General features: G+C 36.2%; 1 protein-coding gene and 1 long non-coding RNA gene across 2 annotated transcripts; both read right to left on the bottom strand.

Moving 5' to 3' along the window:
• Nucleotides 1-551: 551 nt before the first annotated feature.
• On the bottom strand, nucleotides 552-4,583 carry LOC143898906 (uncharacterized). Its single transcript, XR_013257326.1, has 3 exons — nucleotides 4,567-4,583; nucleotides 4,294-4,503; nucleotides 552-669 (listed from the first exon to the last, which is right to left on the bottom strand). It is a non-coding gene; the product is annotated as an uncharacterized LOC143898906 (long non-coding RNA).
• An 11,868-nt stretch (nucleotides 4,584-16,451) lies between these two features.
• LOC143898902 (uncharacterized) lies at nucleotides 16,452-23,619 on the bottom strand. Its single transcript, XM_077408699.1, has 3 exons — nucleotides 23,613-23,619; nucleotides 16,657-17,313; nucleotides 16,452-16,597 (listed from the first exon to the last, which is right to left on the bottom strand). The coding sequence occupies exons 1-3, from the start codon at nucleotides 23,617-23,619 to the stop codon at nucleotides 16,452-16,454; spliced, it is 810 nt and encodes a 269-aa protein (XP_077264825.1).
• Nucleotides 23,620-25,291: the final 1,672 nt, after the last annotated feature.

Raw genomic sequence — 25,291 nt, 5'->3', positions numbered from 1 at the left:
AGTATAAAGTTGGCCGTATATTAAAAGTTCATCTTTCTTCTTCCACATTGAAAAGAAAAAGATAAACTCTGAACGCACCCAATTTATTCATACTTGTAGGCTATTCCGTCCGAGAGTGTACTCATATATAGAGTGTATTCATATATAAATGAAAGTTAATATGCAAACACATACACCATGTAGCTAAAGTTAAACTCAAATTAAAATTATTTATAAGTATATTACGTTTTAATGAATTCTTACTATGACATTAATAAAATAAAAAACATACCAATCTCATCTATTCTGTTTGTTATCTCTGGAATAACAACTGGCACAGGCGGAATGTTTAATATTTCAACATTTTCTGCTGTTAATTCTTCTATAGCATTCTGCAAATAAGATAATGTTTAATATATATATATACATATATATATATATATTGCATAGAAATAAGTGTACATATATTTTTATATGAAACATATTTACTTACATTATTTTCTTCTGGAAAGCTATCTGGTACATTAGGTAAACCTTGAACATAGTCATGTCCAATGATACCTAACACACACACACACGCTTGTCCAATTCGTCTATAGTAATATTTATTAGATTATTTCCTGTCTGTGGTCTTAATTGTCTTAATTTTTGCACTTTTTCTGAAACTCTAGATTTATAATCTCGCCAAGTCTACAACATAATGTAATATACCATAATAAATAATAAGAATATAAATATATTAATCCTTATATCACAATACTATAAATAATACATTTATTTGTTATCAGGAATAAAGCTCTCGAAAACAATAATAGATAAAGTCATAAAAGCAAATGAGAGCCGTTTCGCTCGATGGACGGGCGACAATAACAACAAAATTATAAAATTATTATATATAATATAACGCAAACGTTTCGGTCCTTGGTTTGGACCCTCCTCAGTACATACAGATGGTCATCAGGGTGAATGCAGTGGTCAAAAGGTATAAAGCAGTGGTCACAATAATATAATGTAGTCAGCTTCCGCTCTCCAAGATTTTTTGAGAGTATGCATCTCAAATCCCCAATCCGACTGTTACCTTAATATTCCGTCAGAAGAAAATTAAATAAATATAAATGGTCAAACGTTAAAAATTAAATCGTAAAAGTTACCTGACAGTCGAATTGATCAGAGTTAAGATATCCTCTCAACGCGCATTATTACAACGAAAACGTCCTTCTTTAGACGAGCGCAAGAGTTACAGTGACGAAATATCATGAGGCATCGGCATAACATTAAATAGAACTGTTGTGAGAAAAGAAATCAACAGTGTGGAAGTCCCTCGATAACCGGCGTATAAATATTACTAAGTCCTGCCATGTCCTCCTGTAAGTTAATGCCGTTGTTTTGGCGTTTAATATAAAACATCTCCGAAATGCTTCTCCTTAAGTAAGATCTCTCACGATCCATAATTAAGACATTGTTTCAATCAAACTCATGCTCTTCCAAACGGTGTTGTGACACAACTGATAGGTCCCTCAGATTTCTGCTAAGCTGATTACAATGCTCCTTAATACGGGTTCCCAATTGTCTCTTAGTCTGGCCGACGTACGAAGCGTCACAATCCTGACAGCAAATTTTATAAACAACTCCGCTTAAGAAGTTATTATGTAGCTTGTCTTTCAAAGGTTTGATAATCCAGCTCAGTTTGTTCAAGCCAACCATTGCAGTGCGCAAATTAAATTTTTTAATTGTATTACAAAAGCTATTAGTGATTTTATTGATGTAAGGAACAACAAAGAAACGATCTTTAACCATGCTGTCAGTAGCGTGAGCGTCCATCACTCATTAAAACAAGCGTTAATCGAGACCACACGTTTTCTCAAGGATAATGATAGTTTAGCAATTACTAGGGCCGACAAGGGTAATGTTACAGTTGTTTTAGATGGCAGCGATTACTCGAATAAGATGAATGCGATGTTGAGTGACGAGAATACTTATACTGTTCTGAGTAAGGATCCTACACGGAAAATTACGAAGGATTTAAATAACCTTCTTCAATCTTGGTTAAAAAAAGAATATATTAATGATCAACAGTATAGGCTTCTTAATTGCACGGACGGGGTAATTCCTAGAGCTTACGGCCTGCCAAAGATACACAAGGCCGACTGTCCACTCAGGATGATCGTGTCGACTGTTAACAGCCCTTTGCATGCCTTGGCCAGATTCCTGCAGGACGTGATACAGGCTAGCGTTCCCAAGGCTAACAGCCACATTAATAATAGCTTCGATTTAGTTAAGAAACTGTCAGGTATGCGCATTGACGACCATTTTGATCTGATATCGCTTGATGCGGTATCCTTGTTTACGAATATCCCTTTAGATTTGGCAATCACGAGCATTAGACATAGATGGCAATTTATCTCGCAAAACACTGATCTGCCTTTGGATGAATTTTTATCAGCTATTCAATTCGTTTTTGATTCCACCTATTTCATTTTTGATGGTGTTATTTATAAGCAGACCTTTGGCTCCCTAATGGGTTCCCCATTGTCTCCTGTGATTGCGGATTTAGTGCTGGTGGATTTGGAGGTCAGGGCGCTCGAGCGCCTGCCTATTGTTGTGCCGATTTATTTCAGATAAATAGATGATATTTTGATGTCTATGCCGAGGTCCTTAGTCAACACTGTCCTCGAAGTGTTTAATGCTTTCCACCGGAGACTGCAATTTACTGTTGAAATAGGACTTAATAGGATCAATTTTTTAGATACCACTGTTATAATCAATAACGGTATTATTGAGTTCGACTGGTATCATAAACCCACGTTTTCGGGACGATACTTAAATTTTTTCTCACACCACCCTCATTGTCAGAAAATCGGCACGATCGTTGGTATGGTAGATAGAGCGTTCTTGCTGTCCCATCCGAGGTATCAGTAAAAAAACATAAGAATGCTGATGGATATTTTGCTGGCTAATGGATACCCGTTTGAACTCGTGTTTAAGATTGTCAAAAAAAGAATTATCAAATTGATTAATGAGCAACAGCGGGGAAGCGTGATAGACGCTCACGCTACTGACAACATGGTTAAAGATCGTTTCTTTGTTGTTCCTTACATCAATAAAATCACTAATAGCTTTTGTAATACAATTAACAAATTTAATTTGCGCACTGCAATGGTTGGCTTGAACAAACTGAGATGGATTATCAAACCTTTAAAAGACAAGCTACATAATAACTTCTTAAGCGGAGTTGTTTATAAAATTTGCTGTCAAGATTGTGACGCTTCGTACGTCGGCCAGACTAAGAGACAATTGAGAACCCGTATTAAGGAGCATCGTAATCAGCTTAGCAGAAATCTGAGGGACCTATCAGTTGTGTCACAACACCGTTTGGAGGGGCATGAGTTTGATTGGGACAATGTCTTAATTATGGATCGTGAGAGATCTTACTTAAGGAGAAGCATTTCGGAGATGTTTTATATTAAACGCCAAAACAACGGCATTAACTTACAGGAGGACACGGCGGGACTTAGTAATATTTATACGCCGGTTATCGAGGGACTTCCACACTGTTGATTTCTTTTCTCACAACAGTTCTATTTAATGTTATGCCGATGCCTCATGATATTTCGTCACTGTAACTCTTGCGCTCGTCTAAAGAAGGACGTTTTCGTTGTAATAATGCGCGTTGAGAAGATATCTTAACTCTGATCAATTTGACTGTCAGGTAACTTTTACGATTTAATTTTTAACGATTGACCATTTATATTTATTTAATTTTCTTCTGACGGAATTAAGGTAACAGTCGGATTGGGGATTTGAGATGCATACTCTCAAAAAATCTCGGAGAGCGGAAGCTGACTACATTATATTATTGTGACCACTGTTTTATACCTTTTGACCACTGCATTCACCCTGATGACCATCTGTATGTACTGAGGAGGGTCCAAACCAAGGACCGAAACGTTTGCGTTATATTATATATAATAATTTTATAATTTTGTTGTTATTGTCGCCCGTCCATCGAGCGAAACAGCTCTCATTTGCCTTTATGACTTTATCTATTAACATATATTTGTATATATATATGGTGCATTGTGTATATATATATATATATATATATATATATATATATACATATCAATATAGTTATTTGTGCAACAAGTGCTGTAAGATGAAAATTCAAGGGTGCGGAGTTGACGCACGACTTGCACACCCTATTTCATGTTGCAATTGCGTGGAAAGTGGTTTATCACGCACGCGTAGCGTGCGCAATAAGGCACTTTCCATGCACGTGTTACATAAAAGAATATTAATGCACTATATATTTACGGTCTTCCAGGATTTCACATCTTTTTTTTTCCATCTGGTGCTAACGAATTCAATAATGTGACTAATTCGTTCCAACTGTCCTGTGCATTTTCATTTCCGCGAATGTTATTAAATTTTCCCGTGGCCATGTATGGGTGGCGTTCTAAATGGTATATGAGAGCCTCAATTTGTTGGCGATTAGCTCTGCCTTGTCGTGTTTTACTAGTTTTTCTGAAAAAGATGTATTACACTTTTTATACATATAACCACGAATTTCTCATAGATTGTACTTACTCTGTCATGTTTAGCACACTATTTAGCACTTATTTCTCTCTTATAATGAAAAAGCACACTATTTCTTTAGCACTTATTTCTCTCTTATAACCAAAGCTGTAACACAAGAAGTTATATATATATGATTTAGAGCTTCTGAACAAGAATAACCATAACACATAACATATTACTTAATTAGGTACTCATTTTTAATACAAAATATTATTCTTACCTGATAAAAAAAAGAACTGCTGTCAAAAATAATATCTAGATAAATCTAGATAAAAGATAAATCTAATTAATGTAAGAAAAATTAATTTAATATTGAAAAATATTATTTAATGAGAACATCAACCCAGGTAGCAAGCTGACTTTTGATGATATTTTGACGTTAAATCGACGATAAATAACGTCAGCTTGCTACTTGAGAATATAAGTTGAGATGAGTGTGCGTGGAGGACGAGTCAGTCGCACCGGCGAGAGCTGGAGCGGGACGAGCTGCCACATGTGGCCTGGACATTCGTCCAGGGGCCGCTGAGGGTGTCTCGGTGGCGGCAAGCGGAGTGGCGCAGCTCGTCTCGGTGGTGGCCGTAGCTTTGGCGGCGGCAAGGTGACGGCGAGATGTAGCTAGATCTCTTATCCAAAAGACTTCTCCTGGTCTTGGCTGTGAGCCTGAGAGCAGTCGAAAGCTGCCTACACGGAGAGAACTGTTCAAGTTTCACACTGTAGGTTACTTATTTACAATCATACCAACCGCTTTCGCTCGCTAGTATACTGTTGTTGACTAGTTTCCGAATTCAGGATACAAAATACCTTAGTGTAGTTTTTTCGTAAGGATAGGAACTAGCAGAGTATGGTTTAATACCGCCACTCAGTAAATGTGATACCTACCAAATATCACTGCAAAAGTGTGATTGGAGCCATATTTCCATCCTAACGCATTCACAGTCTGAGACTGTGAAACGCGTGGATTGACCATTCGTGTCCATGTCCGTCCGTAGACACCGTGCAGATGTGGCAATGCAAATACGAGTATTGGTTTTTTCGGTTACTTTCTTTAAATTAGTTTTAATTATTTAATATAATTCGTAAAATTTTTTTTTTTTGGAGTAAATGATTATGAAAATAATATTAAATAACATAACCTTTTAACAGAGTGACATGGGTTCTTACCGATTAGTAGTGTGAGTTTCATACTTAAAGATTTATGAGAATTACCGACTTCATTAAAAAACATCTCTGTTTGCCACAGGAATGAATAATCGACAATAACTTCTCATAAAAATATGTTTTACTCAATCGTAAATACATGTAAAAGTATAATATTTAGAGGTCATATCTGCATGCTACAAATTCATCCTGATAAATTGTTATGTACAAACAAGGTGGCTTTTCCGGTACTAAGTTCGCATTTACGAATAGCAGTTTCAAGACCTTAGAATGTACTTGATATGCATGGTAATGCTCGTTGAAGCAAATAGTGTCGAATTCTTGCACGTGAAAATAAACTTGTTGTAAAAAATAAAATATTGTTTTTAATTTTCCAAATAGAGGATCTTCTGCAAAACGCGTCACCAATATTGTTTCTGGTGAATATTTTATGCCATTTACTGTCACATATTTCAACGTTGTGACTGGTATCTTTTCCTTTAAATCGATCATTTTTGTCAAAAGATTTCAGCCATCAACATTGTTTGTTGGTCCATTTACGATCTTCCCTTGAATTTCTTTATTGAATTCATGTATATAGCATAATTCTAAATTATGTCGGATAGCTAAGGTCAGTGGCAAGTTAACATCAGACGTGGTTCCTATTGTAAATTCTTTCAGTTGTTTATTTTTTCTCTCAAACTTCATGGCTGAAAAATGAATTACGGGACCATTTAAAAGCATTATTTTTGAATAATGGGTTAATAAGTGCATTTTAGGCTTCAATGGTCCGAAGCATTCCAAATATAAAGCGTGGTGTTTTTTAACAAACTCTTTAAAAAGCATTATCTGACCCTTGTCAAGTGAATGACATGTTACTATGCCAACTATATTCCGAAGTCCTTTATATAATTCCCAATATCTGTTATTTGAAGGAATCAAATCTCTTATCATTAATCCAAGATATCGCGTTAAACGTAGCAATTCGGCGGCTGACTGCTTAATTTTTATCCGTTGCCCTCCCTTTTGATTTGAAGTAAAATATAATTTTCTTGGTTTATTACCTTTTTCGATTTCGTTATAAGAAAATGTATCGATTCTAAAATTAATAGTTTGCAATGTTAGCACTTTATCCTTAATTAATGCAATCAAAATGTTCCCCAGGTCATAAGCGGCTACGCCTTCAAACACATCATGCATTACGTCAACCGTAATGTTTTCCGCAACGTGAAAATTTGAAATTTTGTAAAAAATGCATTCTTCTCTAATACCGGTATGCTGGAAGTCTTGCTTTGCAACATCAACATTGTACGACTGGACCGTTCTCAAAACTGCATCATTTTCTTCCAGTAGATCACTACATTCAGATTTGGAAGCCTTACATATTCTGCAATAATAATTTGCACTGAAGCTTTCCGAAAATCCAAATATTGAGAGTTCAGTCCTAAATTATCCTATATTCTGTCCACTGATGCTGAGGTTTATTCCTTCTTTGGATAAACTCTTAATATTATCGATTGTTTTCGTGAATACTTTTTTGTTGCCAAATTTCTTTATGTGCTTCGCATAAAACACCGAAGAAATAAAAATGTTCTTCAATTTAGCAGAGACATAAAGTGGCAATGTGGCGATCGTAACGTATGCTGCTCCTAATTTTCTTTCTCCCGCATGGCTTTCTAACGGATTCCCGGTTTCAAATTTATCATAATAAAAATACAACGGAAGAACTACTTTATCTGTATTGTTATATTTTTTATTCCATAAATTACCTTGAATGAAATTCAAAAGTCGTATTTTTTCATTCGATACTTCATCCATGTAAGTTTGAATTTGCTCGAACATACCAGGAATGGCAAATATTGTTTGCAACGTTTTTCTTAGAGGAATGTGAACACCGAATACTGGTTTCATTACGATGTGTTCATTTTGTTCATTGTCATTTTCAACGACAGGCTGTTTTCCGATTTCAAATGTCTCTGGAGGGATGTACAGACTTTCCTGTTTATATGTTTGGAACCGAAAATGTTCACTTGAAAACTTTCCAAACATATTCTTACAGTCTTCTAATATGTACTGTATTTTTGCGCACGACGAATCATTCATTTCATTTTTACACATTTTTACTCTGTTTTGAATGAATGTAAGGAACGATTGCGAAACAAACAAACATATCGATGACATCGTTAACCGCTTTACGAGATAGAAAAGGATGATTGTAAAGGGATAATGTCAACTTTTACATCTCTCTATCAAGCATGTCTCTACCGATTTCGGATATGTTTGAAACGTTTCCTGTGAATCCATTATCAAGTTAAATAAATAAACCTTTATACTATGTAATCAATTTTTATATTCACGAAAAAACTTTCTTTGTTTTTAATAAATTTACATTCTAATAACTTGTTCGATAACTGCAGTTACACATGAATGCAAATTAATGTTGGTGAATTCATACACCGTTCAAATAAATTTTTATCCTTTAAAGAAGATAAATTTCTATTAAAGATTTTTACATAAATTATTAACCCATTAAACAAGATCGCATACAAAAATTTTGAATGCGATTTGATACTATTCCATGCAATTTCTATCCCTGCATGATATCTCACATGTAAATGTGATGCACGCTTTTATACGAGCACTAAACGTACATAACCTAACAAAAATGATCAAAATGAATTTTTGAACGATTTAGAGACAACGTAATTTACCGTCTTTCACGACGTTTTCTGTTTTTTTTTTTTAACAGTTTTTTCAACTCTTTGTCGGCTTTTGTTCCCACAAGACGTAAGATTTTTTGGGCGATTGGTGGCCAATTTTGAGAAAATAAATTTTCTGGTTTGTTGAAAATAGAGCAAAAATCAGCTTCTAGCTACAAATGAAATATAATAATTTCATACATATACGAATCAAGAGACACGGTAGTGTCTCGCGCCAAGTACACGCGGAGCGAGACCGACCGTGACTCTTTTACGCGACGCGACGGGTTGCGAGTACCCGAGATGTTGAGATCTCAATAACGAGTAAACGAATCAAGTTCTAAGTAGGCTTGATCGATAGCTTGGGGTCCAATTAGGGGGGGGGTTTCTCTCATAAAATTCCACTACGTGCCCTACGAGCGGAGATATTGCGACGCAAAGTCCAAATGCGAAAATTTATTTTTAAGATACGTCGTCGTCGTCGTCTACGTCGACCGCTCTTTATAACATACATGTAACAAACAGAGAACGTCACTTTCACTTTTTCGACACTGGCGGCGCAGGTATCGCCAGTTTCGATATCGCGCGCGTATTTCGAAATTAGGTCGATAGACTTATCGGTCAGGAGGAAGATTTCTATTTAGGTAAATTAGGTATATATATAATAAATATTGAGTCAACGGAAAAGAAGGTTCTCTACGCTTGGCTGAAAGTGCCGCTAGGAAATTTTTAAGTCGATTCTTATGAATCAAGCTTGAATTTGATGTCTATGTATCGCAGGTTGCCGATGACGAGGTCCAGATAGTGCGCTTTATAGTTTTCGGTGTCCAGGTGTAATAATACGTTGAATTCGATGTCTACGTGTCCCAGGTTGCCGATGACGAGGTCCACATAGTGCGCTCCGTAGTTTTTGGTGTCTACGTGTATTAATATCTTGAATTCGATGTCCACGTGTCCCAAATTGCCGATGACGGGATCCAGATAGTGCGCTTCATAGTTTTCGGTGTCCAGGTGTAATAATACGTTGAATTCGATGTCTACGTGTCCCAGGTTGCCGATGACGAGGTCCACACAGTGCGCTCCGTAGTTTTCGGTGTCTACGTGTATTAATACCTTGAATTCGATGTTCAGGTATCCCAGGTTGCCGATGACGAGATTCAGATAATGCGCTTCATAGTTTTCGGTGTCCAGGTGTAATCGTACGTTGAATTCGATGTCTAGGTGTCCCAGGTTGCCGATGACAAGGTCCACATAGTGCGCTCCGTAGTTTTCGGTGTCCACGTGTATTAATGCCTTGGATTCAATGTTTACGTGTCCCAGGTTGCCGATGACGAGGTCCAGATATCGCGCTCCGTAGTTTTCGGTGTCTAGGTGTAATAAAACCTCGAATTCTATGTTCACGTGTCCCAGGTTGCCGATGACGAGATCCATATAGCGCGCTTCATAGTTTCTGGGGTCCAGGTGTAATCGTACGTTGAATTTGATGTCTAGGTGTCCCAGGTTGCCAATGACGAGGTCCACATAGTGCGCTTCGTAGTTTTCGGTATCCAGGTGTAATAATATGTTGAATTCAATGTTTAGGTGTCCCAGGTTGCCGATGACGAGGTCCACATATTGCGCTCCGTAGTTTTCGGTGTTTACGTGTATTAATACCTTGAAATTGATGTCTAGGTGTCCCAGATTGCTGATGACAAGGTCCACATAGTGCGCTTCATTGTTTTTGGTGTCTAGGTGTATTAATATTTTGAATTTGATGTCCACGTATTCCAGGTTGCCGATGACGGGATCCAGATAATGCGCTTCATAGTTTCCAGTGTCCAGGTGTAATCGTACGTTGAATTTGATGTCTAAGTGTCCCAGGTTGCCGATGACGAGGTCCACATAATGCGCTTCATAGTTTTCGGTGTCAAGATGTAATAATATGTTGAATTCAAAGTTTAGGTGTCCCAGGTTGCCGATGACGAGGTCCACATATTGCGCTCCGTAGTTTTCGGTGTCTACGTGTATTAATACCTTAAAATTGATATCTAGGTGTCCCAGATTGCTGATGACGAGGTCCACATAGTGCGCTTCATGGTTTTTGGTGTCTAGGTGTATTAATAACTTTAAATCTGAATGGGTGCGTTTAGCCGATACTTCGCTAGCAAAGTATCGGCTGAACGCACCCAATGTAGGACGCGTAGATATCGAATTTGAGGTATTAATACATGTAGACACCGAAAACTACGAAGCGCACTATGTGGACTTCGTCATCGGCAACTTGGAACACGTGGCCATCGAATTCAAGGTATTAATACATCTGGACACCGAAAACTATAGAGCGCGCTATGTGGACCTCGTCATCGGCAACCTGGGACACTTAAACATTGAATTCAAGCTTGATTCATAACAATCGACTTAAAATTTCTCTAGCGGCAGAATTAAAATTATGTCATGACATAATAAAAATCGCTGAATTAAAATTATGTCTAGACATAATAAAAATTGGACAAAAATTATGTCTAGACATAATAAAAATTGGATGAATTAAAATTATGTCTGACGTAAAAATAATTATCAAAAACATCGATACCTGAAGATATCGGTACATATACAGTTGCGAACAACATTCAGTAAGACACGCAAATAAAAATAAATAAAGAATTTTACAGTTAACGACTTATTAACATTAATCATGCTTTATTGCGATTATGTTTTATGTTGAAATTGAAAAATATATACAAGGTGTACAACTAAAAGGGTTACAGATTATTATTTAAAAAAAACTAAGCAAAATATTAAATTGTTGTTTTCTTTAGAAATAGTAGTCCGTAACACTTTTAGCTTCATACCTTGTATTATATACGGTTTATAAGATTAAGATGCGTAACACTACAAAAAGGCGTGATATCCGTACAAAATTACCTTTTTAAAAAAAAGGTAAAAAAGAGCGCCAAGTACACGCATAATAGTGTATATGTATTATGTTGTTACCCTGTTATGTTGTTACCTCCAAAAAACAAAGTGGTAGTATTATACCTCCAAATAGCTTTATCCTGTACATACTGTTTATACAATGCGTAATATACTACAAAAAGACGTGATATCCGCACAAAATTACCTTTTTTAAAAAAAGTTAAAAAAAAGGCGCCAATTACACGTATAGTAGTGTATATGTTGTTACCTAAAAAAAAAGAAAGTGGTAGTATTATACCTCGAAAAAACCTAAGTAACAAGTTTTAGATCTTTATATCTCGAAAAATCTCGAAAAAATCTAAGCAGTAGTATCTTTATTTCCGAAAAATTATAACCCAAGTGATACACGTCACAAAATTATGTTACCTTATCAAAAAGAAGAGTCGCGCTTCAAGTGATCTATTACAATTACAAAAAAGAAATGATATCTCTTTAAATTAGAGCGCCAATTACAGAGAGAACATGTATATTGCCTCAAAAAATAATTGTTGCACTACTTTGAAAAATCTTCACATTGTGTCAATTAGAAAAGAATGTATAATAACAATATTATAAGATTAAAAAATTTTATTTAAATTTAACAAGGGAATACAAGATATTTAAATACAAAGTTATTTACGTGTGTATTTTTTAATGGCCACAAAGAATTACAGAGGTAACAGTACAAAATAAAAATATTTTATTAAAATACATAAATTTTTCTTGTAAAAAAATTTAACGTTGCTAGACTTCAAAATTTTTAATAAATAAATAAACTTATTCTATACTTATTTATAAGCCGCATTATCCGCCGTCCGCGTAGTCACGCACACCCATATCACTCACTCCCACATCCACGCTGATAATCATTTAATATTACTCCCATTGCATTCTTCTCTGAATTATTTTTATTTATTGTTGTCCTTATTTATTTAATAGGTCTAGCAGCGCCCCAAGTTTTTTTACAAAAAAAAATTTGTGTATTTTAATAAAATATTTTTATTTTGTACTGTTACCTCTGTAATTCTTTGTGGCCATTAAAAAATACACATGTAAATAACTTTGTATTTAAATATCTTGTATTTCCTTGTTAAATTTAAATAAAATTTTTTAATCTTATAAAATTGTTATTATACATTCTTTTCTAATTGACAACAATGTAAAGATTTTTCAAAGTAGTGCAACAATTATTTTTTGAGGCAATATACATGTTCTCTCTGTAATTGGCGCTCTAATTTAAAGAGATATTATTTCTTTTTTGTAATTGTAATAGATCACTTGAAGCGCGACTTTTCTTTTTGATAAAGTAACATAATTTTGTGACGTGTATCACTTGGGTTATAATTTTTCGGAAATAAAGATACTACTGCTTAGATTTTTTTGAGATTTTTCGAGATATAAAAATCTAAAACTTGTTATTTAGGTTTTTTTGAGGTAATAATATAACAACAAAAATAAAAAATTGACCTACTAATATGTATCCAAGTAGATTCCTTAAATTGGTGAAGATAATAAAAATTGTTTTGAAGTAATTTTTTTCGTAATATGCAATTCTTTCATTTTGGGACGTACTTATCCATTTTTTTTATACTCTTTATCTATTACTTAAACTGGATTTTGAAGCTCTTGTAAGCCAAAGATAAATTTTCCTCTAAAATAAAACATTAATGTTCTTTATGTTCGGTACATAAATCATAGTATGGGCAATGGGAGATGAAGAAGAGATTTATACATATATTATGAGTGCAATATTCGTAACACGAGCCGAATATAATATTTTATGAAACAAACGCGGAAAATAGAGTTTATTGTCCTTGAGAGGGATGACAAGTTCTATTATATTGTATAATGCATGTCCTAACAAACGGAAAAGAATTAAAAAAAAATTCTTTCAATTGAGTTATTTGACCAAAAATATTGAAATTTGTGTCTTTTTTTTTGTGGGTCATTTATGATGTCACACACGTGCGATGACCGCGGCAAAAACATATTTTACGCACTAAAAATGTTGCTTTAAATTGAATTTTACACTTACTACATCACACAAAAATACTATTAATATATTCTACATGTCATCTTCAAATATATAAAAATTTAAAAATTTGAAAAATATATGAACAGTTTTAACCTGATTCTGAGTAGTTTTGTTTTCTTATGTTTACTTTGCCGATCGCTATGGACTTTTCATGGAATCTGTTATAAAACATTTGCAATGCACCGTGGGCATTACTGTCACTGCTTCCAGGACTATAAAAGGTTTCTTTTAGGTAACCTTTGAATAGGTCTGCTGCACTTGCCGCCAGTAATTCCAATCTTGAGGGTGGTATGCTGCACAAAAATGTCAAAATATTGGAGAACAATCGTCATATTTGTAATGTAGTGGAACATGGGGAACAGTGAGACACGTTTTTTTGTTGGCCCAATCTAGCTTAAAAATAGACAATTGTCCAAATTTCGAAGATGGATTTCGTTGTACATGCATTAATCTAGTTTGCTTTTCGTTACATGTCTTTGACATTCTCAAAAATGATTGGAAATAATGGGACACTGCAAAATTTTTTGCAGCATCGATTGACACTCCTATTAATTACCAATATTTTTTAACGAAATTGCCCTTTCTCCGCTCGTCTGATTCAACTTAAACAACTCGAAATTAATAAATGTTATTGTGTATTCTCCAAGGATGTTAAATATAATAAAATAATTGCCATTTACAATGTTACAATAAAAAAAATAAATGTTTACTTAAAAAAAAAGAGTGCTTACTAATATGATTTGGTACGTTTATTTTCGTGAAAAATTAGCATTCTTGCTACGGCGTGAACGTCAAAATATGTACATTTCTTTTTTTTCAATAATGCAGCACGCTTTTCTGGGTCTTTTTCATAATTAAACAGTTCTAATATAATATCTTTCTTATTCTAACCTCACTTCCGCCTCATTGCTTTGGATTGACTTGGACCTTCGCTGTGCATGCTCCTGCTTTTCTCATCTCTACGCTGTCCTACTTTTCACACCGGTTTACGCATGATTTACCATCTGTGTGCTTCGGCACGTGCTACTGCTTGTTACCATCTGTGGCTTTCGCACGCATTACCATCTGCTACCGACTGATTGCCTAACTGCATTTCTCTGGTTCTGATCTTCGACTTGCTTAGAGCGGAATTCATAGACCAAACTTCAAAGTCAAGACGGTTTTAAGCTCGTTCTCAAAACTACGATCGATTCATAGTTTTTGCTTAAGACCGACTTTCAAGTTTAATCTTGAGCTCGGTCTTAAGTAAGCAAATAACGTTGCATAAATAAATCTTAAGACCGAAATGGCATTATTCAATGCACAGTTCTTACTTAAGATTTGTCTTGAACCGGTCTTGGTCAAGTCGAGCAAATAGTCGACTTAAGACGGTTTTGTGAGGTTATGTGCTACATTGGCTGCGTTCGGAAACGTCATCCGAGTGCACACTACTATACTCCCTTCTCTTTTCTCAGCGAGTTTGAAGAAGGGAGGGTAAATCTGAAGAATAGTGGCCTCCTCACCGATTTCGTTCAACTTGGGCTTAATCGACGCGTTTTTGCACGAAACGACCGAATCTGGCAGAAAAAAGTGTCGCTCTGCTCCGCGAAGCGAGATATTAACGGTTAAAGTTGACGACTATCAGGTTATGATTCTTGTCATACCGACGCGATGTAGCGACTGGTAGCGACCACGAACATGCCCTGTGGCCACACGCGCATGCTCAGTGGCCGCACGCGCATGCAAAAGAAGGTCACGTGACAACTGTCTGCTTGGTAAGTACATACATATTTATGTGTACTTTTCACATACCAACTATTCTCTGCTTTAACAAATTATTTATGTTTTGTTAACTTAAACGCTTAATAACTGTAACAGAAATAATTTGTTAAAGCAGAGAATAGTTGGTATATAAAAAGTACATGTAAATATGAACTTTTCATATACCAACTATTCTCTGCTTTAACAAATTATTTATGTTTCGTTAACTTAAACGCTTAATAACTGTAACAGAAATAATTTGTTAAAGCAGAGAATAGTTGGTATATGAAAAGTACATGTAAATATGAACTTTTCATATACCAACTATTCTCTGCTTTAACAATTTTATTTCTGTTTTGTTAACTTAAACGCTTAATAACTGTAACAGAAATAATTTGTTAAAGCAGAGAATAGTTGATATATGAAAAGTAAATATTTATGTATACTTTTCATTATACCAACTATTCTCTGCTTTAACAAATTATTTATGTTTCGTTAACTTAAACGCTTAATATTTGTAACAGAAATAATTTGTTAAAGCAGAGAATAGTTGGTGTATGAAAAGTACATGTAAATATCATTTCAAATTATGTTACACTTCTGACTTATACCAACCAAACAGTTGTCACGTGATCTGCTGCATGCGCGTGCGGCCACTGAGCATGCGCGTGTGGCCGCAGGGCATGGTCGTAGTCGCTGCATCTCGTCGGTATGACAGGAATCATAACCTGATTCCTGTCAACTTTAACCGTTAATATCTCGCTTCGCGGGGCAGAGCGACCCTTTTTTCTGCCAGATTCGGTCGTTTCGTGCAAAAACGCGTCGATTAAGTCCAAGTTGAACGAAATCGGTGAGGAGGCCACTATTCTTCAGATTTACCGAAGGGAGTATACCCGTTTGTACCCGGGTGATGTTTCCGTGCGAGTGGTGATATTCCAGTGTCGGGATTGCTGGGGATTGCGTCATTCTCGCCGTCGTGGCCGGTGGCCGTCATCATCGCGTCGTGTACCGCGACGATTAACCTTAAAGAGAGCGACGGGTGCATTGGTGGTGTTTTCCCTCCGAGGAGGTACGACGAGTAAACTCGAGTCGCCGATATTCGAGGCGAGGAGGTGTGACGAGGAAAGTGCGGTAGTCATCGATGTGAGAGACGAGCAGCCGAGAACGACGAGGAAGAGCAAAAGGAGCGAGTGCGAAAGGGGAGAGCGAGAGAGCGAGAGAGAGGGACAGTGGACAGGCCGAAGCGTCGCAAGCCAGGAAGTTCCGACGACCGCTACTCTATCAGGGAGCTCCAGAAGTGGCAATTGTTTCGTCGAGAAGTATCGAAATTGGCGCGAGGGGCGGAGAAGTCAGCTGTGGTCTGGCTCTGGTGATAGCGGCAGAAGCGGAAAATCGTTTATGGCTAGTTTTAACGCGTTCAAGTTTCCCAGCAGCGACAATATAAGATTCCAGTGCAACGCGTGTGCTTTGAACGCTGTCAACCTGTGAGTACTCGCTTTTGCAATAATTTTATACGTATAAGCCAAAATGCAAATTTCGACAATAAAAATATACTACGATGGTGTGCACTCAATAGTCGTTTCTCATTATGATATTCGGCAAATGTCTTGCTCTGTTGTCCAATAACAATGCCGATTATTTCCATAATTTTTAATATTGGAAAATAACCTTCATTAAATATTGCGGTAGCCAGATAAGCAGCAATTTCAACAGTCTTCGAACCGCAATGGAGATGTTTTGGAGCTAGACGCCAAATGCATGCGTTGAAACTTTTGTTACAATTCTGTGTGTATCCACTTAAACATCTTTTCAATAGATTATCCTTGGACAAATCTTGGTAAATTGGCAACAATTTCTCTTGAACATCCTTGTGCAAAGCAGGCGGGTGTTCAAATGCATCAAGTTTCCCAGTCGCTTCTGCTACTCGCCATTTGCACCAACTTTCATATCCCGTTGGACAGTATTCATGTTGCGGTTCTTCATCGGTTGAGCATAAGTGATAATAAGTAGCCATGATGGCTTTTTTCGTCTCTTCAACGGAATCCGGATGCCTTCTTATCGCCAATCCGTAGTATTTTGTTAATTTTTTTATAAGTGCGTCTATCAATTTTTCTTTTCCTCCAAGTTTTGCTACGTTTTTAATATTTCTCAATCGAGTACCCATTCGTTTTTCTACGTGTCCGACACATTCACTTTTTTTTAATATTACATCTTCGCCATAAGGTTGTAAATCCAGAAGTGCTTTAAAAGTTTTCGAATCACCATCTCCGACGTAATTAGTATATTTTACACCAAATTCTTCTTCAGATCTTAAAAACATTTCTTGCATTGAATCCACTTCCATTTTTCCAGCTGATCCAGAATGATTAACGGTGCATGTTTCTTCATGAGTCTCGAGCCATTCAAAATATTCCGGAGTATCCTTTTTATTTTTCCAAAATGTGCAAGATTGGCAGTAACTGCTTTTTACTACAAGGTCAAATATTTTTCCAGAGTTTAGTCTTATAAGCATTGTCACACCAAATAATGATGAAAAGCCACGCTTTTTCCAAGTTCCATTACCAGAAACTGTGAAATTTACAACTGGATTTTCTTTTTGTGAAATTAATTCCTTTTCTTCTTCTACTGCTTTGCGACATAACGCACGGAAAACTGCATTTGCTGCAGTGTGAATATTTTCTACAGCAGCGTAATATACAGAAACATTCAATCCTGTACACATATCCTGTGACGTTGCGGCCCGCCGCTTCGTGGCAGCGCCCCGCCGCCGTCACAAGGCGCGGAAATTTGCGCCCAGGGACGAGCCAGAGAGGCGACGACGAGATCTCCAGAGGCCAAAAAGTCGATATCGTTTCCGCGTTTTGACTATTCTTTTATTTTCATGTATAAATTGTAATGCGCACGGCGCCTCACCCACACCACGGCGAATCTTCGAGGGAGTACCGATAACGAGAGGGGTCCGGGAGGACCAAGGACCGAGGAGGGGTGGCGAGAGCGGAAGCTACATGGATCACGGGCGGCGAGAGCAACGCGGCAGGCATGCGGCAAATGAGGCAGCGATGGACAAGGCCGCCGATAGCGGGGCCTCAGGTACCGGGGCAAACCCGGCCTCAGCAATCTGCCTCCACGAAATACCAGCCCGCGGGGTGACTGATCACCGCCCCGAGGGCAACCGGAGGCACACCGGCCAGAACAAAGTCCAGTCCGCTGCCCAGGGACAAATTGAAGAAGTCGCTACGCCACCGAGGGACCGTTGCGCACCCCCGAAGGATCCACCTTACGACGATCCTGCGTTAGAATATCGCGCGAGCTTGCAAACCCGCTCTCGATTGATTGGCACGCTCCTACGGAAGGGGGTGCCGCATCGATTCCGTTATCGAGCGAATCTAGCGAGACACTCTCTGGTCGTTCGTCGGCAAGTCCGAACGTTCTCTTAAACTAAGCGATAGCCGCCCCGAGTCGGGAAAATCTGTTACGCTGCGACGATCCTCCGTACGAGGTGACGGCAAGGAGCCCTACGAGGAGACATCACATCGGTGAGGTTGCCCGCAGTAATTAATATCGAGATGTAAAGCCACGACGCCGCCCTCCGGTGCACGCTCTCGTCCGGAAAAACGTTGTAATATCGCGACGCGTACGGTCCCTTGAGACCGCGTATCGAATGGCGATCGACAGCGAGAGCGAAGGGCCTCAGGATGGTATCGTGGCCGCGGAATTGAAATAAAGACGCGATTGCAAGCCTCTGGAGATTGCGATAGATTAGTGGCGAAATCTGTTACTGCGAGTCCATTTCGTATAATGTCCGCGCTCGTGGTTGTGTCTCGCGCCTTCCGTGTTCACGGCGTATCGGATTACTTAATATTACGTAGGTTGCATTGTAGCCCGCGTCGGCACATCATTCGCGTTAATCGGCCGTCTGTGAGTGGCTAATTGCCTCAGAGAATCGTGCGTGTTAGGGTAGTTATGTTCGGATGCGTTGTTCGGTGATTGCGTGTTATTATTGCTCGCGGTAATCCCGCACAATTTTTCTCGCGTTCCTTCCAGTATTTCGCGCTACGCCGAGTGCCTCGGCGTCTCATTTTTCGCGTTCGGAAATCACTGAGGACAGTGTGTTGTATTCGCCCGAATAACTGGCGCTGTCCTTGGTCATTTCTCGCGTTAGATTAAGTCCGTATTTTCGCGTTTGTTATAGTATTCCGCGTCTCCTTGCGATCGCGCCGAAATTGATCTCGCGTTATTGTGTTGCGTTCGGTCCTCATTACGTTGGGACGTGGCTTACGCCACGATTCATACTTGCGTTAGGCTTAAGATAATTGGCGATAGAATTCTCGTGCGACTCCCGGCGTTGCGTTCACGCGCTCCAAGCGTGAGGTATCGTCCTCTCGCGATCTTTCCTGCGAGATCCTATTTTCTATTTCCGTGATTATTTCGTGTTTACGGTTGATGTTCCATATTAATTGTAAGTTTTGTCATACTGTATCTCTCAGCGCCTTCTGCGCGTTTATTATACGATAACGCCGTACTTCGTTTATTTTGGTGTCCGCGCTATCATTATTTCTTTTTGTTTCATCTCTGACGCTCGCGCGACTGATTATATAATTTGCCTAACCGACCGAAGCCGAATCGGTCTTTATTGTTTCACGCGCAAATTCCTACCGAATAAATGTTATTTTGATTTATTGATTGCTTGAGTTCGGAACCTTATTTATGGCGTGTCACCCCGCCGAATATCGCGCCGCCCTTCATCACCCCCGCCCCAGCTCTTAGGTCGAGCTAGCCGATTCCTCGCACATCCGCACGTCTCGCTGTGCGTCTCGTGTTGGTTTTCTTTCGCGATTTCGCGGACGCGCGTTGACGCGTCTGGCGCCCAACGGTAAATTCGTTTCGCGAAGTGTCGGAGGTGCGAGAGAATCGTCGGAGAGGCCCGTCATCCCGCTCTCTTTACTCCTTTTGATCCGGCACACGTCCCGGAGCGGTCCGGGAGTGAAAAAGTCGTGACAATCCATAAGACCACAGAAAATATTAATACCTTCTCTACAAATTCCTAACAGTTTTATAACAAGTACGATTCTTCGATTGATTTCAAAGGCATTATTTACAAAAGGACCTGAGTCAATTTTTCTTATACCACATGAGCATGTAATGGCAATTTTAAAACCCAATCCACGATTTCCCGTTTCAGCTAAACTTATATCTTTTTTACATTTTTTACAAATTAACATTTGTGAAATAGCGCTGAAAACGGTAAAGATTTCGATGAATCTGTAGCCATGATTTTGATTGATAAGAAATACACAATCCGCAGATTTCAGTTTTTTTGCAGCAGATGACGTTGCTTCAGTTTCCTCTTCTAATGTATGCTGATTTCCTTGGAAACGTTTTTTTCGCGGTTTTCCTGGACGAAAATTTCCAGATTTATCACCTTTGCGAGGCATCTTTCTACTTTCTACGTTAGACACGTCTATATTGGTCGAAAAGTGAAACAATACACACACAAACGTGTTTATGTGTGAACAGAAAAGTACTTTTAAAGATAACATAACAATTATTCCAAACATAACAATAGCCGACCCTAAATATCGATCCGTTAGGCTCTTGTATTTACCGGCCGACTATCTGCTGTTTGGGACTCTGACGCGTCTCACTAAACAGAGCTATAACTTCTTTATTTTTGCGAATTCGACTTTATAACTGTAGGAGCATATTTTTAAGATGTTATACTTTTAATTTATGCAAAAAAAAATTTCGATTTTTTTGACCCGTTACACTAGAATCCTTCCTTAAAGAAATTGTATTTGACAAGAGGAATGATTGAGTTGCATATTCTAGATCGGCAAAAAGAGATTTTGAAAGCAATCCAGCAGAATTCTATGACATTTGATCACATTATTAATGAAGGACTTTCAAAAGGACAACAAAAGTCATTAACCTTACCACCCATATTGAACCAGCATTGAATATAAGTAGGTTAAATAATTAATTTCAATACAGTTTTTTAAATAGTAATTGTATTAATGAGATAATTATTGTTAACTGCATGTATAATTTTTTTATTAGATATAGTGGGCAAAGAAGTAAATAATGTGGAAATTGAAATTGATGATTCAATATCTATGGATAAAGGATCCAGCAATCAATCTAGTGGTACAATATCATTCAAAAATTATACAAATATTTAAAATAAAATGTTGTTTATTTTTAACATATGCATACAATTGGAAATCATGCTTTAGATATATTTATAATTGACAAAGAAAACAGAGCCTTAATAGATTTTAAGAAAAGCAAACGTATAGATGCCAATTCATGTTCCAATCCAAAGATACAGAAATTGGAAAGAATTACATTAATTAGTGAAAAAGAAATAAAATTGGCAAATATAAAAATCAGTCATGAAATCGAGATGTGTAAGCTTAAGAAACAACGAGAAAAATTTATCAATAAAATTACAATGGAAAAGTTATTATTAGAAAAAAAGGAATTGCAGGAGCAATTTAAGTTAGCAAAGTACCGTGCTCAAAAAGAGATGTAAGCAATTACTTTTCTTCCAAACTAACTAAAAATTTTATTTCAAAACGTTTTTTAAATTTTAGGGGGGATGATTAAGTCTCGGATATTGATTAGTTCGAATAAGTTTTATATGAGATATATAATTATTAACAATGTGAAACTAATATATTATGTTGATTATACGTCGCTTTAGTTATAATAATACGCAATAAAAATACGCAATTAATAAACAGTGTAATAAGGTGTGAAGAATAAAAGTAATGATTTACTATTAACTGGTTTGATTCTTAATATCATTAAAATATAGTTAATAAAATAATTCTCGAACTACGTTTTGCCAAATAATATGATTATCTCCAGGTTGCCAATGAGGTTCATTGTAAGGTAGCTCCTCATTATCTTCAATTATTGCATTAGGTTCTGGTTCCTCTGGGAGAATGTCTTTGAAATGTAGTGATAAATTATGCAAAACTGCACAAGCTGATACGACTCCAGTACATGTTAAAAGTTTTAAAGATAGTCCTCTCGATAGACAAGGAAATCGTCTTTTCCATGTTCCAAACGTTCTCTCCACAACCATTCTCGTTTGTGATTGAATTTCGTTATACCTACAGTAAGAAATTTTTAATAGAAAATACATTTTTATCTGTGTATCTCTTAAAGCTTCTGGGTATTTGTCACAATTTTCTTCATTAATAATTATGCAGTTATTTGTTGATTGTAAGTAAGATTGTAGAGTAAGAAAAAAGTTTTTGGACTATTTTATAATAATCTATTGCATCTACTCTATTGCAAGTGTCATCTTTCTATGTCATCGTATTTTGCAAGAATTTTAAAAGAATGTATTTTCTCGCTTCTAACGTCATAAATGAAGAGAATCACGACAAAAGACCAGGGAGTCAATTGTGTATCTTGAATCGAGGTGAAAATTATAACAGTGAAAAAATTCACTAATCTACATTTTATTTGTCAAAATCTAGTTAAACTGTTTACTTTTGCAATTTTTATTTCATTTTAAAATACACAATCAACCTCCAGAAGCTTTAAAATGTATTAAAATGTATTAAATTCTGCTTTTTTATAACCTTTGTTCTTCATCGCTTTGTGAATTTCTGAATGGCGTTAAAAGAAATGTGAGAGAAGGATATCCTGAATCTCCAACTAACATTCCTGTTAGTTCACGTTATTGAAATCGCATAAAAACTCAAGAATTTTGGAAAATTCTACTATCATGTTGACTTCCTGGCCATTCTGGGCCATTTGGTCCAAATGGAATTTTTGGAATTACTACAGCCAGAATGGCCATTTGGACCAAATGGAATTTTTGGACCTACTACAGCCTTACACATAAAAAATAACCAAATAAAAAGAAGAATAAATATATGTAAATAAACATTACTCTTATTAACTTACCTGGACATTTAAGGAAAAATAACCTTTTCTATTTCTATAAATTTCAGCTATTCCTCCAAAGTTATTACCACATAATCTTATATGGGTGCAATCTATAGCTCCATTAATACAAGGAAGCCCAATAGCTCCATAACCATATCCTAATTCTTTAAACAATCTTCGATTTTCTTGTATAGCTGCTTGGTTTGTCGGAAATTTGACATAAGTATTTAGATAAGTTGCTAATGTAGCAGTTACTCTAAATACGATTCTGCAAATTGTAGGTTGTGGTAATTCCATAAGATCTCCGTTTACTTTCTAAACCATAAAGCAATATACATAATACAATTATTTGTATTTTTTCTTTAAAATTAAAAACATGTAATACAAAGAATTTATGTTACCTGAAAACTAGCAGTAGCATAAAATCTTAGACAAATCAGTAATTGAATAACTGGTTCAATTGGAAGACCTCGCATATCAGGCTTTGTTAAACTATCAATAACTAAAGGCAGTAGTCCATACATAACAGATTCTTTTGAAAATCTGTATCTTATATGGAATTCGTATTCACGATAAGCTGTAAATGGATTAATAGCATCTCGTACATATCATTTTTCACGTATTATGCCAATATTGTCATTTTCTTCATCCGAAGAGCTTTCAGAACTATCAAATAAATTAATATCAAATTCGCCCAATATGTTACATTCCATACTGCTCTTATCTAAAATACATAATAATAAGTAATTACTAGTAATCTTGTATACAATATATATATATTATTTATTATTATATATTTATGTACAATTTTTGAACTAATGCAGTCAGCGATAGGAAACAAACCTAAAAACTGTTGTTGTGACACATTACGGATTTGTATCGCATTTGACAGGTGATATGTAGAATAAAATTTAAATTTTTTTGACGTTATTTTGTTAATAATATATATAAATGTGCTTATTAAAAGATCTGAAAATTACTCAAGAAAAGTTGTCAGTTATATAACTTTTCTTGAGTAATTTTTAGATCTTTTAATAAGCACATTTGTATACATTATTAACAAAATAATGTCAAAAATTGCTTCCTCATAGAGGAAACTTTGTTTTCGTGATTTTTGTATATGAACCTTTGATTGTGTATAAAGTTGGATCTAGTCAACCAAATTTAAAAAAAATATATATGAAATAGGGGTAGAAGAAACCAACGAAGAGATTGGTTTTTTAGTTTTTTCTGCCAATATGTTCAGATTGTTGTAAAACGTCAAAATATCGCCTAAAAAAAAATGTCTGTATGTGTGTATGTATGTGTGTGTGCGTATGTGCACATTTGATGTTGTGCTCTAACTTCCGCAAATATTGAGATATCGGGCCGTTTTTTTTTTTAATCGATAGAGTATCATTCAAGGAAGGTTAGTATTGAATTTGACGATGATCGGTAAAGGGGTTCTTTTTTAAAAAATTTTAATTTTTTTTAGAAATGTCCGTAGTTGCTCTAACTTTCGCAAATATTGAGATATCGGGCTGTTTTTTTTTTTTTTTTTTTTTTTTTAATTGATAGAGTATCATTTAAAGAAAGTTGGTATTGAATTTGACGATGATCGGTAAAGGGGTTCTTTTTTAATAATTCTTATATTCTTCCATTACTTATTTATTTTCTTTTGTTTCTCGTAAAAATATATTATTAAAAATCGATATTATATATTATCTTGAAATTCACTAAATGACATGTGACATGTGAAACTCGCAACTTATGAAGTTTTCTACAGACTAAATTTTAATTAATTATATATGAAATGGGGGTAGAAAAAACTGGAAAATACAATAGAATTAAATATAGATTGCTATCTCAAATATTAAAAAAGTTACAGCGTAAAACACACTTTTCTAAAAAAAAATTTTTTTTTTTAAAGAACCCTTTTACAGATCATCGCCCAATTCAATACCAATTTTCGTTGAATAATTCTCTATCAATTAAAAAAAAATGAGCCCGATATCTCAAGATCTTATTTCAAGACCGTCTTAAGGAATATCTTAAGATGCTAATACGGCTCTGTGATTGGTTAATGGTGATTGCTGAGCGCTATGTTAGAATATGAAAGGAAGCAAGCAGAAAATGTAAAACGGAAGACTAAGAAAAAGGAAACTGAAAAGCGTTTACCATAAAAAAAATTTTAACCATGTATATTTGTTGTTTTTGTATAAATATCGTTATAAAAAATTATTCTTTGTATAGGAAGCGAAAACAGAATGAAAAAAAAGGATGAACAAAATTTACAGCAGAAGAA

This window comes from Temnothorax americanus, unplaced genomic scaffold (genome assembly GCF_048541705.1).
Source record: "Temnothorax americanus isolate GAGA-0224 unplaced genomic scaffold, ASM4854170v1 Scaffold247, whole genome shotgun sequence".
Taxonomy (NCBI): Eukaryota; Metazoa; Arthropoda; class Insecta; order Hymenoptera; family Formicidae; genus Temnothorax; species Temnothorax americanus.
This window is presented reverse-complemented; position numbering and strand designations above follow the sequence as displayed.